This window comes from Podarcis pityusensis, assembly GCF_964106645.2.
Source record: "Podarcis pityusensis genome assembly, chromosome: 8".
In the NCBI taxonomy this organism is placed as follows: domain Eukaryota; kingdom Metazoa; phylum Chordata; class Lepidosauria; order Squamata; family Lacertidae; genus Podarcis; species Podarcis pityusensis.
Window position 1 is genome coordinate 66649395 of NC_138033.1, and position 18657 is coordinate 66668051.

At 42.8% G+C, this 18657-nt stretch overlaps 1 protein-coding gene across 1 annotated transcript in view; it reads right to left on the bottom strand.

The window, feature by feature from the left end:
* Positions 1–3912: 3912 nt before the first annotated feature.
* Positions 3913–18657, bottom strand: part of LOC308482742 (arylacetamide deacetylase-like 3) — a 29934-nt gene continuing 15189 nt past the window's right edge. Inside the window, exons 2-4 of the mRNA XM_081016218.1 lie at positions 12399–12615; positions 8363–8426; positions 3913–4900 (exon numbers count right to left, since the gene is read on the bottom strand). Coding sequence (XP_080872344.1) covers positions 4126–4900; positions 8363–8426; positions 12399–12615 — 1056 coding nt within the window. The 3' untranslated portion in view covers positions 3913–4125. The remainder of the gene's footprint in view (positions 4901–8362; positions 8427–12398; positions 12616–18657) is intronic.

The following is an 18657-nucleotide window of genomic DNA, read 5'->3' on the forward strand; positions in this document are numbered from 1 at the left end:
GGTGTTTTCCATACAGTTTGCTACCAGTGGTCCATGTTCACTCCTGACAGGTCCCTTCTGGTGTCTAGCTAAGATGCTTCTGGAAGCTGAGTGTAGGTGGGTTATAAGTTCTTTGTAGGTTGAGTGGGCATAATAGTCTTGGGAAATGTTCAATAGGACTAGTTCTGGGGTGACTTCTAATACCTGTTTATTTATTTTGCATATTTATTGTAGGGCTGATGTTCAAAAGTGTTGAATTTTGGGACAATCCCACCACATGTGAAGGTATGTGCCTGTAGATGTGCAACCTCCTGGGCCTATCAGTGCCAACTTATTTAGTGTTAAGTATCATCTATAGATAAGTTTCAAGATGAGTCCCCTTCTTTTGGATGAGATGGATTTAAGGGGAGGTTTAGACCATTGTTTAGCCCATTGGGTAGAGTTTGTTTCATAGCCTATGTCATGTTCCCATTGTTTTTTGATTGCATAGAGGGGGTTAGTGGGGTTCTGGAGCAGTATTTTGTATCTTGTGGATACCATTCCCTTGCCATGTCCCTCTGCTCTCAGGAGAAGGTTTTCGAAGGTGATAAAAGGCCTAGCGGCTGTTTCATTTTTACTGTTGGATTATTTAAGAAGGCATGTCATTGATAGAGTGTTAGCCAGAATACCCGGATGTCCTCTAGTTTGTCTTGTATCAGTGTGGGTTTGGTATTTGTGAAGAAGTCTGTTAGGCGATATACTTTTGGCCTTTGGCTTGCAAAGTTTTTATTTGGAAGTTTTGGGCTAAGTCATGGAATAGTGGATGGTGGAACAGCTCCAGTCATTTGGAAACTAGGAACTTAAATATAAAATAAACACCAGGGAGTACCTTTCAGGCAGTTAACAAGTATATTATGCAAAATTACAAAGAACACACTGTGGCGTTCGTACGGAGCCCCCGGTCGTCTCACAGACTATTGACCTGTACACCACTAATCCGCTGCCACCAACCAGGTCCTCCCTGGTAAAATCACTTCAGTCTCAGTCAGCTTTTCAATTAATAAAGAAGAGTGTATTTTATTTCAGACACAAACAAAACTTTTACAGCATTCCAAACATTGTTGCTCTTTACTTTTTTAGTCTTATTTTCCTCTCTCTATCTCTTCTACCTCCCCACACTCAAGAACCCACTGCCCTAACTGTCTCTCTATTCACAACTGCTTCTTCAACTGCCTTTCCCAACCAGCCAACCCACTAAAACCAACCAACTGCCCACCAACAACTCCCAACGAACGCCTCCCAGAACTAGTTTTATAGACCCACTGACTCCACCCCCTGGGTCCTGTCTGTGCAACCTATTTAACTATTTCCCTTCCAGCACTCTCTCATATATGTTAACGACACACACACCTTTTTGCATCTTTTTTTCTTTTAGTCTTCCTTCTCAAATTCTTCCTTTTCCCCCAAAGTAGGTTTTGTGTGCACTCAGTAAGCATACCTGATTAAGATGCTCCCCGGTCAACCTTTGCCAGGTCTTCACTCTCCAAAAGGTATCAAATGACCACTCTAAGGCACAAGTGGTGCATGACTGAGCAAGAGAGATGAGCAGAGCCTTGTTTGTGGTGCAGCATTTCAATTTTAAATATTCTGATTATTTCTACTTTTAGTGAAATGTTTTTACATATCAGCTACTCCCTCCCTGTTTCATGTCATCTGCAAATCGTGTCATCTATCCCTTCATCTAAGTCATTAACAAAGACGCTGAAGAACAATGGGCCCAGGATTGAACCCTGTGACACCCAGCTTTTCACTTTTTTCCAGCTTTTCACTTTGGGTTCTGCAAGTCAAACAGCTACAAATTCACCTAACAGTAACATTGTCTAGCCCACATATTACCACTTTCTCTTCAAGGATAGCAAAAAGTAGTTTAAAAAGCAGTAACTTGTTCCATCTGACCTGAATCTTTCAATATTCATCTCCATTGGATGTTCCCAAAGTTCTAGTATTATGGGAGGAAAACTGTTCCCCATCCATTTTCTCCACACTACACATCAGTTTATATAAATCAGGCATACCCCTTCGATCTCTTTCTCTAAACTAAAATCCCTCAAACATTGTCCACTTTCCTTGTAGTGGAGTTCTTCCACCCCCTTGGTCATTTTGGTTGCCCATTTTTGGTACTTCTCCAACTCCTAAATATCCTTTTCAGGATGAGACAATCTAGAAATTAATCTATGACCATTTATCATCAGTACGCGGATGATACCCAGCTCTACCTCGCTTTTAAATCGGAACCAGTAAATGGGGTGAAGGTCCTGAGTGAGTGTCTGGAAGCAGTTGGAGGATGGATGGTGGCTAACAGATTGAGGTTGAATCCTGACAAGACAGAAGAACTGTTTCTGGGGGACAAGGGGCAGGGGGTGTGGTGGACACCCTGGTCCTGAATGGGGTAACTGTGCCTCTGAAGGACTAGGTGTGCAGCCTAGGAGTCATTTTGGACTCACAGCTGTCCATGGAGGTGCAGTTCAATTCTGTGTCCAGGGTAGCTGTCTACCAGCTCCATCTGATATGCAGGCTGAGACCCTACCTGCCAGTGGACTGCCTTGCCAGAGTGGTGCATGCTCTGGTTATCTCCCACTTGGACTACTGCAATGTGCTCTATGTGGGGCTACCTTTGAAGGTGACCCGGGAACTACAACTAATCCAGAATGCAGCAGCTACACTGGTGACTGGGAGTGGCCACTGAGACCACATAATACCAGTCCTGAAAGACCTACATTGGCTCCCAGTACATTTCCGGGCACAATTCAAAGTGTTGGTGCTGACCTTTAAAGCCGTAAACAGCCTCGGCCCAGTATACCTGAAGGAGTGTCTCCACCCCCATCATTCTGCCTGGACACTGAGGTCCAGCACTGAGGAACTTCTGGCGGATCCCTCACTGCAAGAAGCAAAGTTACAGGGAAACAGGGAGAGGGCCTTCTCGATTGTGGCGCCTGCCCTGTGGAATGCCCTCCCATCAGATGTCAAAGAAATAAAAAACTATCAGACTTTTAGAAGACATCTGAAGGCAGCCCTGTTTAGGGAAGATTTTAATATTTGAGGAATAATTGTATTTTAATATTCTGCTGGAAGCCATCCAGAGTGGCTGGGGAAACCCAGCCAGATTGGAGGGGTATAAATAATCAACTTTATTATTATTATTATTCAAAGCTATCTCTTCTGTCCTATTATTTGTGGGGAGGTGGGGGGGATAAACAGAGCCATTTGGATCTGGCCAATGGTCCATTCAGCCCAACATCCAATTCTCACACCATTCAGCTAGATGCCTGTGGGAAACATGCAAGCAGGACTGCCTTCTGAGCTAATCCATTCCAATGCTGATCAGCTCTAACCCTTAGCAAGTTATTCCTAATGTATAGTCTGAATCTCCTTGCTTATCATTTGAATCCCTTGGTTCAAGTCCTACCCTCTGAAGTAGCAGAAAACAAGCTTGCTCCATCTCCCATGAGACAGCCCTGTATATATTTGAAGATGGCTACTATATCACCTCACTGTCTTCTTCTCCAAGCTAAACATATCCAACTGCATCAATGATTATTTATAAGGCTTGTTTTCCAGACCCTTGATCATCTTGGTCTTCCTCCTCTGTAGACATTCCAGCTCATCACTATCCTATTTAAATTGTGGAACCCAGAACTGGACATAGTCTTCCTGGTGGGGTTTTGTCAAGGCAAAATGGAGTGAAACTGTTACTTCTCTTGATCTGGAACTATACTTCTGTTGATACAGCCTAGAACAGCATTAGCAGTGCAGATCTCCAGCCGACAAATAAGTACTAAAATGGAATAGAAGGGTGAATTGTCCATTTACAAAATTCATATATTATTGAAAACAATCTAGAAATGCATTATATTAGAGCAAATTGGTTGCAATTATGTATTTATTAGTCAATACTCCATACGAAGTAAAAGTATTTATTACAAAAATTTCACACAAAAGTGCTGGTGAATCTTCATGAGGAATTCCCTGCTGCCCCCAAGAACCACAAATTACAACAGAATTGTGGAGAACTGAATATAAGATTGGAAAAATGAGAAACTATCAGTAGCTGAAGTTGGCAGATTCTCCCCTGCTTATGAATGACCCACAAATTCAAGAGATTTCCTCTCATATGTTTTTGACAAAGTCTACAATCCTGTCCATCAATTCAACTGCAGCAGGCAATGTGAACAGGCCTGCGTCAAAGAGGTTTAGCACCCCATGAAACCCATTCTCAACATGGAACCAGCTGACTTTCACCCCATTGTCCTCCAGACGTTTCTTGTACAGCAGTGCGTCATCTCGTAATACATCGTACTCGCAGCTCACAGTCAGGGTTTCAGGAAGCTTCTGAATGACAGAGTCCTCAGCAAAAAGGCAAGAAAAATCATCTTCTAATGTCTCTGATAATTGCCTATAGACTTCAGGTTCATAAGGAGCAAGTGGGACTTGTTTGTAGCCTCTCCCCTTAAATCTCTCTGGAATGTTGTCTGGACTCACCCACTTCCCATATTTCAGCCTCATTGAATCTGGCACATGAGAGCCCTTCAGGAGCTGCCCTGCCAAAGAAGTGTCTTTTCCAATATACTTCATTCCAAAGTAAGCAACGTTTTCCCGGAACAAGGGGGGCATTGAGCCATTCTGCTGATAGGAAGGCGTGTTGAGGTCCATAGCCTGGAATTTCCCATAGATCAGTACTTGAGCCCGTAGCTTTGGAAGGTCTGATCTCTCCACCAATTTCTGGGCAACAACAGTAGCATAATTGCCCCCAGCACTATCCCCACCAACGATGATCTTAGAAGGATCCACCCCATTGGAAGCTGCATTTTGAATTAAGTGTATGGTAGCAGCAAGGCAGTCCTTGTACTGAGAGGGAAGAAGATGCTCAGGAGACAGGCGGTAGCTGCAGAATAAAACAGAAGCAAAGAGGTAAGCTTCCAGAAACTCTTCCCAACACATTCATGATCACATAAGGACACCAGAAGGGCCTGCTAGATCAAGCTCATGGCCATCTACTACAGCATTCTGTTCTCACCAGGTCCAAGCAGCTTCCTATGAGGCACCTGCAAGCAGGACCCAAACACAAGGTCCTCGTCCCGCCTGTGGCTTCCAGAAACTGGTCTTCAGCAGCACTCCTGCAAGTATCCATGGACTGCCCTCCAAATTCTTGCTCAGGCATTACTGTATATGTGGGATGTGCAACCCAACAAGGATGTACACCCAGTGCTATTTTTCTAGGAATAAAAGGTCCAGAAATCTCCATGAGTACCTCCCTCATTCTCTAAGATTGGCAATGATGCCCACCTAAGAGGTGCCAGAACCTACCTGAGAGGGGCTGGAACTGAGTTCCTGTGAGTTCCCTCTGGAAAAAAAACCTGTGCAGATAGTGTACCTTCAAACACATGCGGAATCCTCTTCAAGAGCCATTACCTCAGGTCAAGGACACATTCCAGGCACATAAGATCAAAGGAGGAGGTCACAAGACAAGGTCAGTGATGTGGAAATTAGACACTACTTCCCATTTGCAGAATATGCGGAAGGCAGCCCTTAGTGGTTTGACCCTTTTATTAATTCTCTTTTTCCTCCTATGAAAACTACTCGAGACACACTCTTTTAAAGTTTAAATAACAACTTTTACTTAAAGACCCTCTAAGTGTCCCTATTTTCCAGGGACATCCCTGTTTTAGAGAAGCTGATTTGATTCTGTAATGTACTGCTTTTCCTTACTTTCATTGGAGAAATGTTGAAAGGTATGGAGTTACCCAACTCCTGAGCCGTCTGAAGGCAGTCCTGTATAAGAAAGGTTTTTTTTAAAAAAATGTTTAATATTTTATTATATTTTGTATCTGTTGGAAGCTGCCCAGAGTGGCTGGGGCAACCCAGTAAGATTTGTGCAGTATAACTATTAAAATTATCATTATGGAATGGAATATCCCTATTTTCATCAGCGAAATGTTGGAGGGTATGTACTTAGTACACTTCCAGCTGCAGATTAAACATACAATGCAGGTGAATGTTTCTTAAATTGCTAATTCATCTTACATTAGAGCTACTCCCTGAACTGGAATGGGGTCAGTAATGTCCCAAAATGATGCACATCTAAAAAGTGTGTCACCTAGATTAAACTGTTACAGACTAACTAACCCTGAGACAGACAGCAGAACAACACTTCAGCTGCTCTCACACAAAAGACTGTTAATAGCTGTCACTGCCATACCAACTGCCATAACTGTCATAACTGCCACAGGGTGTCTGACGCCAGAGAATTCTACAACTCTTGCAATTAACCCTTTACATATATATGAATTTGGGATGCTACCATCCCAGAAAAGAAGGGTGTGGCCTGGGTAGGGGAGGAAGAAGGACATTCGGCTAACAGATTGAGGTTGAATCCTGACAAGACAGAAGTACTGTTTTGGGGGGACAGGAGATGGGCGGGTGTGGAGGACTCCCTGGTCCTGAATGGGGTAACTGTGCCCCTGAAGGACCAGGTGTGCAGCCTGGGAGTCATTTTGGACTCACAGCTGTCCATGGAGGCGCAGGTCAATTCTGTGTCCAGCGCAGCTGTTTATCAGCTCCATCAGGTACGCAGGCTGAGACCCTACCTGCCCGCAGACTGTCTCCCCAGAGTGGTGCATGCTCTAGTTATCTCTCACTTGGACTACTGCAATGCACTTTATGTGGGGCTACCTTTGAAGGTGACCCGGAAACTACAACTAATCCAGAATGCGGTAGCTAGACTGGTGACTGGGAGCGGCCGCCGAGACCATACAACACTGGGCTTGAAAGACCTACACTGGCTCCCAGTAAGTTTCCGAGCACAATTCAAAGTGTTGATGCTGACCTTTAAAGCCCTAAACGGCCTCAGCCCAGTATACCTGAAGGAGCATCTCCACCTCCATCATTCTGCCCATACACTAAGGTCCAGCGCTGAAGGCCTTCTGGCGGTTCCCTCGCTACGAGAAGCCAAGTTACAGGGAACCAGGCAGAGGGCCTTCTCAGTAGTGGCACCTGCCCTGCGGAACGCCCTCCCACCAGATGTCAAAGAGAAAAATATCTACCAAACTTTTAGAAGACATCTGAAGGCAGCCTTGTTTAGGGAAGCTCTTAGTGTTTAATAGGTTATTGTATTTTAGTGTTTTGTTGGTGTAGCCTTATGAAGCTTTGCCCTCGCGTGGGAAAAATATTGCGTCTGGGAAAGGGAAGTTGGAGTCAACAAGTCAACAGACACTCAAGGAATAGTTTCGGAGAAAAAGGTTTTATTTCTACCATCCATGAACTGGTAGAAGGAGCAAGTGTAATAGTCCACAAAAGCATGCACAAAGTTCACAGTCCTGTGCACAAGCATATATACCCCTTTCCAGTTCCCTCCTCCTTTCTCCTCCCTCAGAAGTCCTGCCCCATGAGTTCCTCTGAGCATGAACAGAAAGCTGTCTTGGGACTGTTGGACTCTTCCCAGGAAAGGGGGAATGAGAAGCCGAGGGGGTGGGTCGAGGAGCCCTGGTGGTTCAGCATGTCCAAGATGTTGCAACCGAATGAGATAAGATTCGTTTCTCAGGCCTGAGTATTCTTGGCAATGACAGAGCCTATATATTAGCCTTTAAAAGTAACATTTTGCCTTTTGCCACAGCATCTTGTGAGAAAAGCAGAGAAGAGCAGAGAAAAGCTGTTTTAGATGTTTAGAAGACAAAAGGAGTTTTGGACAGTTTTGAGGCCTGGTTGATTATTGAAGCCTGGGGTGATTTCACAGACAGGATTTGGATATCCTGTCCCTACATTGGAAGCCGCCCAGAGTGGCTGGGGAAGCCCACCCAGATGGGCAGGGTATAAATAAATTATTATTATTATTATTATTATTATTATTATTATTATTATTATTACTATTATTATTTGTGAGTCCTGAGGGCAAGAGGCACAGCTGACTGAGTGTGTGTGACATTTGAACCCTTGTTCTGAAGGGTCCACCCCCTGCTTCACATAGGTGTGTGCATCCAGTCCAGCCCTTCCAATGCTGATGGATCACCAAAAGCTGATTGACACAGTAAAAGGTCATAAAGACACACAAAAATAAAGACACAAGAGAGCACAGATAAAACAATGATTAGGAGAGAGGCAGTAGCTGGAGAATAAACAAGGCCTTATGCCCAGCTCATAGTCCCCCCACGGAAGTGAGCATCCTCATGTCTGAGGTGCATGAAGCTCTGATTTGCAATCATGGAACAAAATGACAACTTTCATGGGGAGCCTTTTTCTCCTGCAAAGAATATGGCAAGGGATGCCACCAACAAATGCAACAACATGCTGGGTCCAAAGCACACACACATATATTTTACCTATGGAAAGACAGATGGTTGCATTTACTTACCCAACAGACACAACCACTGAATCAGTCTCCTTGGCGATTTTGCTGCAGACCACTTGGTAGAACTCTAGCAAGATGAGAGGGAAATTTAAAATAGGGAGGTAATTATCTGCTGCCTCCAGTCTTGCCTTTATTTATTTTTAAAATGATATTTATTACTTTTTCAAAATTTCCAACACAGCAACAAACACAAAGAAAAGGAAAAAAGAAAGAAAAAACAATACAAATATCAAATCAAGCAAAGACAAACAAAAACAATTTAAAAACACCTCAAACATTTTCAATATCTTATATTTCATTCACTTATTTCCAGCGACTTCCTCACACCTACCTTTTTGTATTCTACTTCTATTGTTTGTTTCAGCAATTCCTTTCCATCTTACTCTGTTTTCTGTTCTATAATTATCTTAACACATTCTTGCCATACTTTTTCTTTAATTTTCTATTAATCTATTTATACTTAATTCCTTATGACATTTCAACTAAAGCCATGTAATTTCATTCCAACATTTTTCTAACAATCCTTAAATTTACAGTATTTCTATAAATAGTCTTTAAACTTTTTCCAATCTTCTTCCACCGACTCTTCACCCTGGTCTCGGATCTTGCCAGTCATTTCTGCTAATTCCCTATAGTCCATCTACTTCGTCTGCCATTATCCAACACTTCGGTGTTTTCAAGAAGCAACCATTCTCTCAACCAGCAAAAGACAGATGATTCACAACGAAGTTTAAAGGTCTGGCAGGGCAGGTCCACCTCCTTCTTTAGCATCCATCAATATCTTAAGCTTAACTCGAGGCTTCCTGCCCTGCCAAACAACTCTAGGAGCATCCCTCTGCCACCTCCTGAGACCCTCCATCCCATCCAGAGCTTGCAATGTTTGAAACCACAGCAACATCCCCATCAACACAGCAGCCCCCATCCCCACCACAACAACTCGCCCCAACAGTAACATCTTCTGATTTGACCATATTTCCAAATTCCCCTTCTCTTCAATCCAACATCCTTCGCAATTGTCCTTAAGCAGATTCACATTTTTGGTGGTCATACTAACCCCCAAATACCTCTCTTTCTCAACCAATGTTAGTCCTGTCGCCTCCTGAAGCTCTGTCAGGCTTTCCTTCTCCAACTCAAACAGGGCTCTGGTCCCCAAATTTATCCGCTCTTCTCTAAGTTCAATCATAACGAATGTCAGCTTATGTTCATTAAGTTGTCTTTGTATAGATGGGGCTCTCCTCTCCAGTTGTATCACCTTAAGTTCAGCAGCAAGGGTTTTTTCCCTGACTTCATCTGCAGTTTGCCGTATCAGAGTAGGTTCCTGTATCAGTTTCTGGGTGGTTTCTGAATTGGTATTCACCTTTTGTCCCAACTTATTTAAACTTTCTACAATTAAATCAGTCTCAATATTTGCAACATCCAGTTTCACATTCCTCGCATCTGTTTTCTTATGGAGTTGTTCCAGTGAATCATTTATTTTCAATAATGCAGCCACTAAGGCCTCCTCTGTCAACATCCCGTCTGCTTTTTCCCTTCCGTTTGCCATAACACTTTAGAAATTCAAGGTCAATTCCAAAGTCTCACACTTTTCTTATCTTGCAGCTGGAAGTTCCCCCAGCCCAGCTCCTGTAAAGTAACCAATTTCGAAAGCTTCCACTAGGGAGAAACAAGTTGTAATTGTATCGGTCAATATGTCCTCTTTTAAACACAGTTTCAATAATCCGAAGTTAGTTTCAATTTTTGAACAGCTGTCTTCCAATATATAATGTATTTGTACATGCAATTTTAACTGACATAAACCTTTTTATGCACATGTGCACATCACACAGATCAAGTACTGCACTGTAAGAATCAGTCTCCTTGGTGATTTTGCTGCAGACATCTTGGTAGGGCACTCGAAAGTTGGAAGGGAAATTCTAAATATGAAGCTCTTTCGCAAATCCAGGGCTGTTTGTATCTAACTCTTCAGAGCAGACCCACTGACATGCATGGACATAAATCACAGCACAACATGAACCATGTCTTCCCAGAAGACCTCCTAAATTGCAGTTGGGAGGGTGACATCTTGGCTACTGATGTCAGGAGACTACAACTCCCATCAGTCGCAGATAGGGATGGGTGAATCTGTCAATCTCAGTGTCTCTCGAGTTTCTCATTGCTCTAATATACACATAAGAACCAAATCAGATCCTGCAGGATCAGACCAATGGTCCATCTATGTTATGTACACCACTATGAGCTGAATAAATAGCATGAAATCCACTCTCGACTCTGAGTATATTTCAATCTAGCCCAGCATTCTGTTCTCACAGTGGCTAAGCAAATGCTTCTGGAAGCCTGGCAGAAGGAACTGAGCCAAGAGCACTCTGCCTGCCCAAGGTTTCCATCCACTGGTATGCAGAAGCATTGCTACCTCCGGTCTTGCCTTTTAAAGCCCATTCTGGAACACCAATCTTCCCTGACATAATGTTTTTGTACATGCAATTTTTGCTGACATGAGCCTTTTTCTGCACACATTTTGCTGTATGTGAATTGTGAACATCACACGGCTAGAGTACTGCATTGTAAGCTTCAGAGACTGGCTCTGGGTTCACAAATCGATTTGCAAAAGGCAAATTAAATAGGTTCACCTATAAAAGCAAACTCAATCCAATTACACACAGATAAATCCTAGCCTTAAGAGATATGGGGCACCTAGCCAATGGTTTGCAAGCTTTCATTTAATTCTCATGTTATTATCGATATGCATAGATGCAAACTTAGGTCCATTTTCAGAAACGGGGGAGGGGGACTTGTTATCAGAACCCCCCAAATGCCCACCTCAAAAAACATTTATCCACTCAGCATGGTCAATGGTCAGGGATAATGGCTCTTGCATTTCAGGAAGCAAGCTCTGCGAGGCACACAGTTGTCTCCCACCACCACCACAATATCAATGTCTCTAATAATGGCAAGCTCTCCTGAGTCCCCACTTGATTCTAGCCTTCCTTTCTCCTGAAGTTACTACTTTATAGGTAAAAAGGTAAAGGACCCCTGGACAGTTAAGTCCAGTCAAAGGTGACTATAGGGTGTGCTGCTCATCTCGCTTCAGGCTGAGGGAGATGGCGTTTGTCCACAGACAGCTTTCCGGGTCATGTGACCAGCATGACTAAAACCACTTCTGGTGCAATGGGATTACTAGGTTGCTACTTTATAAGCTGTTGCAACACAATGTCAGTACCCAAGAGTGTCAGTATTAATTGCAAATGAAAGCTGGTGCAAGTGCAGGTTGGTGATTTGTGTTTGTGAAAGTTGACCTATTTGGCACAGGTGTGTGTGGTGGCTGTGGGTTGGGATGAGGTGGGGGATTTGGTGATGTGCAAACTTCAGGATGGCCAGAGGTGTGAGGATAGTTGGGTTGGTAAGCAGAGCGATCAGGAGCAGCAACCTCGAGTTATTATATGCATGTTTGTGAACCTCTTTGAGCTTCTATAAAATCAAGTGGTATATGTATTTTATAAAATGAATCAGCAGTGGGGGCTCTGTCCCTCCCCCAGCTCCCCTGATCCCCGACTACTGACCAGTGGAGATGTGAGACCTGGGAAGCCATGATAACAAGAGCCTCCATATTTTTTTCTTCCTGTTGAGCTAAGTAAGCAAATATGCATATAAATTAACATATGCTAATCCAAAATACATGTATGCCCCATCTCTCTTCAGGAACTACCACCAACACTTGTATCTCAGCCCTGTAAACCATTCCACATGGGTTTATTGAGTTCAATGGGGCTTACCCTTTCTGATGACAAGAGTTGCTCAACAGGGAGCGGACTCCCTTGGAAGGTGAGGGGCTCTCTTTGACTGGAGGTTTCAAAACAGAGGTTGGATGGCCATTTGTCAGGGCTTCTTCAGCTGTGATTCCTTCATTGCAGGGTGTTGGTCTACATGACCCCTTGGGATCCCTCCCAACTCTCCTATTCCACGATTGTACATGGGCTTACTTGAGTTCAATGGGGCTTGCCTCTAGATAAGTGTTCACAGGCTGACAGCCTTAATCTCTTACCGATGCTTCCAATCATCCCAGCTCCTCCATGAAAGAACATAAATCCTTTCCTTGGGCCAGCAGATGGTGCTTTGGGCTGATAAACCCTCACAGGAACCCCGTCAAAATGCAGATCTTTGGCAGAGAGGCTGGGATCCACTCTTGGATTCCAGAAACTCTGGAGGAAGCGGATAAAGGCAACCTGTCTGCAGATACCCAGCAGTTCAAGAAACTTCCCCTGTTGGGCAAAGGAAAACTCTCATGAAAATAGTGCCCACATTTGCATCCTATTCACAGGGGGTGGTATCCAAATAAGTCCTATTTAAAGAAGCCCATGAAAATGAATGAGTCCATGTTAACCATGTCCATTAATTTCTATTGGTCAGCTTTGAATTGGTCACCCCAACCCAAACACCCGCCAAGGTACAGAGGCAAAAGAAGCTGGGAAACAAGCTAAGCTTTGGAGAAACAATCCACAATCTCCTTGCTTGCCTATGAGGCAATATGTACTTTCCTGAAGAAACCATGATGCAAACAAACCATGGCTTGGTGTGAATAATATATTTGTCTTTATGTGTGTCCCTCTATAGGTTGAAAAGGAAGCCCTTGTTGAATTTGATAATATCTTCATCACATCATCATCAAGTGAATTCATTGATTTTACTGATTTCATTATGCATGTTGGATTAAGCAGTATATGAATTACTTAAATATATAAACTGTTGTTATTATTATTAATTAAAAATACTGCCCTTCATGGAAGGATCAAAGGGTGGTTCATAGCATAAAAAAAAGATAAAAACACAAAATACATAACAAAAACAAGCACAAAGCAAATCAATCACGCCTTTAAAATATATAGAAATGTTATACATAAAAGATATAGAAACTAATAACACCTCTCCCTCAAACAAATTTGAAAGGACTTAGAAATGTTTTTGCTTGGCATCTAAAGATGTGTAAAGATCACTAATAAGAATAAGAACAATGACGGCACATTTCTTAATCATCTTTCACATAAGAACATAAGAAGAACCACCACATAATCTCACATAATCAGAACATCAACAGCAATTTCATGGGTTTGGCAATGGAGCAAGGTGTGTTGTTCTACTCAGGAGTGTCAAGCCTGGCCACTGATCAGTCCAGTTCCATAGTGTCTGTCCCAGAGCTCTTCGGCTTTACATACCGGGTGTTAATTGCCTGAAGTTCACAACATCCGCAGCCAGCTTAAGCCTGTAGGCAGGAATGGTGGGAGTCCTTGTCCGAGGTGGAAGAGGACTTGTGTGCACTGCCTGGCCCAAGATTTCCAAGGCTTCAGACACAAGTCCCATTCCTATCCAGAGATCTCAGGGATGGAACTTATGCCCTTGCATATTCAAAGCATAGGCTCTTCTTCTGAGGTACGGGCCTCATAGCTAAATGCAAGTCCGTGTTGAGATGAAGTTTTCATTAAAACGTTTTCAGTAAATATTTTCTTGGGTTACAAAAGCACACACATCACCTCCGTTTTCTGATCATAATGTCCTTTTTACGTATCAGTTAAATTCAATGTGAGCCTTAATCTTGTATACAGTATAAGGTTGGGGGAGAAGTGCGGGGGAAGAGGGTGGGGATAGGGAGTAGTAAACTTTCATTCTTCTACATACTGTATGCGCAGTGTTTCAAGGTGATTTCCCTTCTTTTGGATGAGATGGATTTAAAGGGAGGTTTAGACCATAGGTTAGACCTGCCCCTCTTGCTACGCCCATGTACCTGAGGCCAGATTCCAGATACGTTAGCATTCATTTATTTTTAAACCTCTGAGCCTCCAATCTGTCAGAACCAGTTTGCTGGGTTAAAATGCATGAATGGAAGGAAGGGAAATCTCCTGAATGACATAGCTGTCCATAATTATGGCTCGTCATGATAAATGTTTTTTATTTTATTTTTATTTTTGCAACGTATCTACTTTATTTAGAATTCAACAGTAACAAAGGAAAAAACCACAGTAATTGTTACATCAACTCATTACAATTAACCGATTTTAACAATACAGTGGTACCTCGGGTTAAGAACTTAATTCGTTCTGGAGGTCTGTTCTTAACCTGAAACTGTTCTTAACCTGAAGCACCACTTAGCTAATGGGGCCTCCAGCTGCTGCTGCGCGATTTCTGTTCTCAACCTGAAGCAAAGTGCTTAACCCAAGGTACTATTTCTGGGTTAGCAGAGTGTGTAACCTGAAGTGTCTGTAACCTGAGGAGTGTGTAACCCAAGGTACCACTGTACATAAATAGTAATAGAAAAATTACACATCACTTTTAACTTACTGAAGTTTTCATATTACACTTTTATCTCTTTAGCTCTTTCTAACAAATCAAAAAGAGAAAGGCCAAGAAAGGAGGCACAAAAAATAAAAGAGAAAGGAAGAAGAAAGGGGGGGGGAGAGGGGGCAGGAAAAAAGAAAGAAGGGGGGAAACACAAAATAAACACATTTGACTTACAATTAGACTCATTATATTATTATTTCTACTATTTTTTCACACACAGTTCCAAATTATTGTATTACTTTCTTTGTTTTCATCAGATATCAAAAAACATTATATTTGTTTTTTTCAAGGATCATTCTATTTCTGCCAGGAGATATTTATTACTGTAATGTTTTTCCAGATACTCTTTAAAGATTTTCCATTCTTTCTGTACTTTCTGTTTTGGATAACCTCTAATTCTCCCTGTTATCATGGCCATCTGTAAATATTCTATCCTTTGGACCTGCCACTCATTTATCGTAGGTGTTTTGTCACTTTTCCAGTTTCTTGCAATTAAGATCCTGGATGCTACTGTTGTGTATATAAAAAGTGGTCTACTGTAATTTCGTTTTTGATTTCTGATGACATTATTCCTAGGAGGAAGGTTTCTGGTTTTTTCTTAAATTAATAAATGCTTTTTTAAAACGTACTGAACTTCAATATAGCCAGGAGGCAGAACAGAACTTTGAACCCTTCTAATTCTTTCCCTTATAGTCTTGCAATTAACAGGTCTTAAATGAGTTTTTGGTTGTTGTTGCTGCTGTTGCTGTTGTCTTCCACACACATCTCAGGGTGATTCACAAAACACAAAAGAAGGAGCAGCTTCAAACATTAAAAGATCAGAAAGCAAACTGCAGATTGCTGGAGTAAAAGCATGAGATTATTCCTCCCTAAGTGTAGAACCTTGCATTGAACCCTTTTGAAATTCATTTTGTTGGTTTTGGCCATATTTTCTAATCTGCTATGGTCCTGTTGAATCCTAATTCTATTAGCTACTCCCCTCCCTGTTTGGTGTCATCTGCAGATTGAATGAGCATCCTCTCAATTCCTTCATCCAAGTCATTTATAATGGCATTGGACAACAATGGGGCCAGGACAGAACCCTGTGGCACTCCACTTGTCACTTTTTTCCAGGATGCTGAAGAACCATTGGAGAGCACTCTTTGGGTTCTGCTAGTCAACCAGCTACAAATCCACCTAACAGTAACATTGTCTAGCCCACATATTACCACTAACTTGTTCCATCTGACCTGAATCTTTCAACATTCTTCTCCATTGGATGTTCCCAAAGTTCTAGTATTATGGGAGGAAAACTGTTCCCCATCCATTTTCTCCAAACCACACATCAGTTTATATACATCAGTCATACCCCTTCTATCTCTTTCTCTAAACTAAAATCCCTCAAACATTGTCAATTTTCCTTGTAGTGGAGTTCTTCCACTCCCTTGGTCATTTTGGTTGCCCATTTTAGGTACTTCTCCAACTCCTAAATATCCTTTTCAGGATGAGGCAACCTAGAAATTAACCTATGACCATTTATCATCAGTATGCGGATGATACCCAGCTCTACCTCTCTTTTAAATCGGAACCAGTAAATGGGGTGAAGGTCCTGTGTGAGTGTCTGGAGGCAGTTGGAGGATGGATGGCGGCTAACAGATTGAGGTTGAATCCTGACAAGACAGAAGTACTTTTTTCTGGGGGACAGGGGGCGGGTGGGTGTGGTGGACACCCTGGTCCTGAATGGGGTAACTGTGCCTCTGAAGGACTAGGTGTGCAGCCTAGGAGTCATTTTGGACTCACAGCTGTCCATGGAGGTGCAGGTCAATTCTGTGTCCAGGGTAGCTGTCTACGAGCTCCATCTGATATGCAGGCTGAGACCCTACCTGCCAGTGGACTGCCTTGCCAGAGTGGTGCATGCTCTGGTTATCTCCCGCTTGGACTACTGCAACACGCTCTATGTGGGGCTACCTTTGAAGGTGACCCGGGAACTACAACTAATCCAGAATGCAACAGCTACACTGGTGACTGGGAGTGGCCACTGAAACCACATAACACCAGTCCTGAAAGACTTACATTGGCTCCCAGTACATTTCCAGGCACAATTCAAAGTGTTGGTGCTGACCTTTAAAGCCCTAAACAGCCTCGGCCCAGTATACCTGAAGGAGTGTCTCCACCCCCATCATTCTGCCTGGACACTGAGGTCCAGCACTGAGGAACTTCTGGCGGATCCCTCACTGCAAGAAGCAAAGTTACAGGGAAACAGGGAGAGGGCCTTCTCGGTTGTGGCGCCTGCCCTGTGGAATGCCCTCCCATCAGATGTCAAAGAAATAAAAAACTATCAGACTTTTAGAAGACATCTGAAGGCAGCCCTGTTTAGGGAAGATTTTAATATTTGAGGAATAATTGTATTTTAATATTCTGCTGGAAGCCACCCAGAGTGGCTGGGGAAACCCAGCCAGATTGGAGGGGTATAAATAATCAACTTTATTATTATTATTCAAAGCTATCTCTTCTGTCCTATTATTTGTGGGGAGGTGGGGGGGGGGATAAACAGAGCCATTTGGATCTGGCCAGTGGTCCATTCAGCCCAACATCCAATTCTCACACCATTCAGCTAGATGCCTGTGGGAAACATGCAAGCAGGACCTGAGCATAAGAAAATTTCTCATCCTGCTGCTTCCAGCAACTGCTATGAAGAAGCATTGCTGCCTCCCACTGTAGAAGAAGAGTATAGCTTTCATGGTTACCAGCCATTGATGACATGTAACTGCCTAGTCTAGAAGTCCAGGAGCAGAAAAGGCAGCAACCGGATTACTGGCTGCAGTTCTGCTTAGATATTGTATAACTCCTCCTGTTTTCAAACATCTGCATGAGTTGCCAGTACATTTCTGGACCCAGTTGGAGGTGTTCAGGTTGGTGTTCACAGTCCCATGTGACACAGGTCCCAAATACCTGCAAGACTGCCTCCTTCGCAGTGCTGAGATTGCTCAGTTAGTAGAGCGTGAGACTCTGAATCTCAGGGTGGTGGGTTCGAGCCCCACATTGGGTGAAAGATTCCTGCATGGCTGGGGGTTGGGCTGGATTACATTTCTCATTCCAATAGGAGAAGCTAGACATCCAATAAAGGCTAAGGATTTACAGTGTTTTCGCATTTTTAAGATGCCTTGTGGAACCACATAAAAATTTGAAGCAATGTGAATCATCCAGTTCTATGAGATAGCATATGAGATAGAATCCTCTTATTTTGTTACATTGAACTGCTCACGGTTCATTGGCAACTGCATAACAAGTATTTCTATGAAGATCGGTAAATAATCGCTTAACATAATTTATTTATTCGGTTCATTTGCCACCTGTCAACAATATTGCACCTTGGGGTTAGCCTTCCAGATAGTGGGTGACATGTAGATAAAATGATTTCATTGAAGGTAAATGCTTGTTGGTGAATGTATAGGAAGGTGCCATACAGAGTTTTATGTCACAACTGTTTACAATTGTTGAAACTGGAATTTGGTGTTTCATGGTATTTAAACATCTCTATCATGTTGCTGGGAGTTGTTATCAGGAGAGATAGGGCGAGGGATCATCTACATGTGGGTGACACCCATCTCCATCACTCTGTTCCATCTAAATTAGGAAAGGCAGTGGAAGTGTTAGACTGTGCCTTGGATGGGCTAATGGATTAGATATGGGCCAATAAACCAAAACAGATACCTGAAAAGAGATAAAAGGGACCCATGGAGTCATCTAGGTCAACCACCTACAATGCAGGAATCACACCCAGAAATCCCTAACAGGTGACCATTAAACTTCTGATGAAAAACTTCCAATGAAGGCGGTCCCACTGCCTTCTGAGCTAATCCATTCCAATGCTAATCAGCTCTAACCCTTAGCAAGTTATTCCTAATGTATAGTCTGAATCCCTTCCTTATCATTTGAATCCCTTGGTTCAAATCCTACCCTCTGAAGTAGCAGAAAACAAGCTTGCTCCA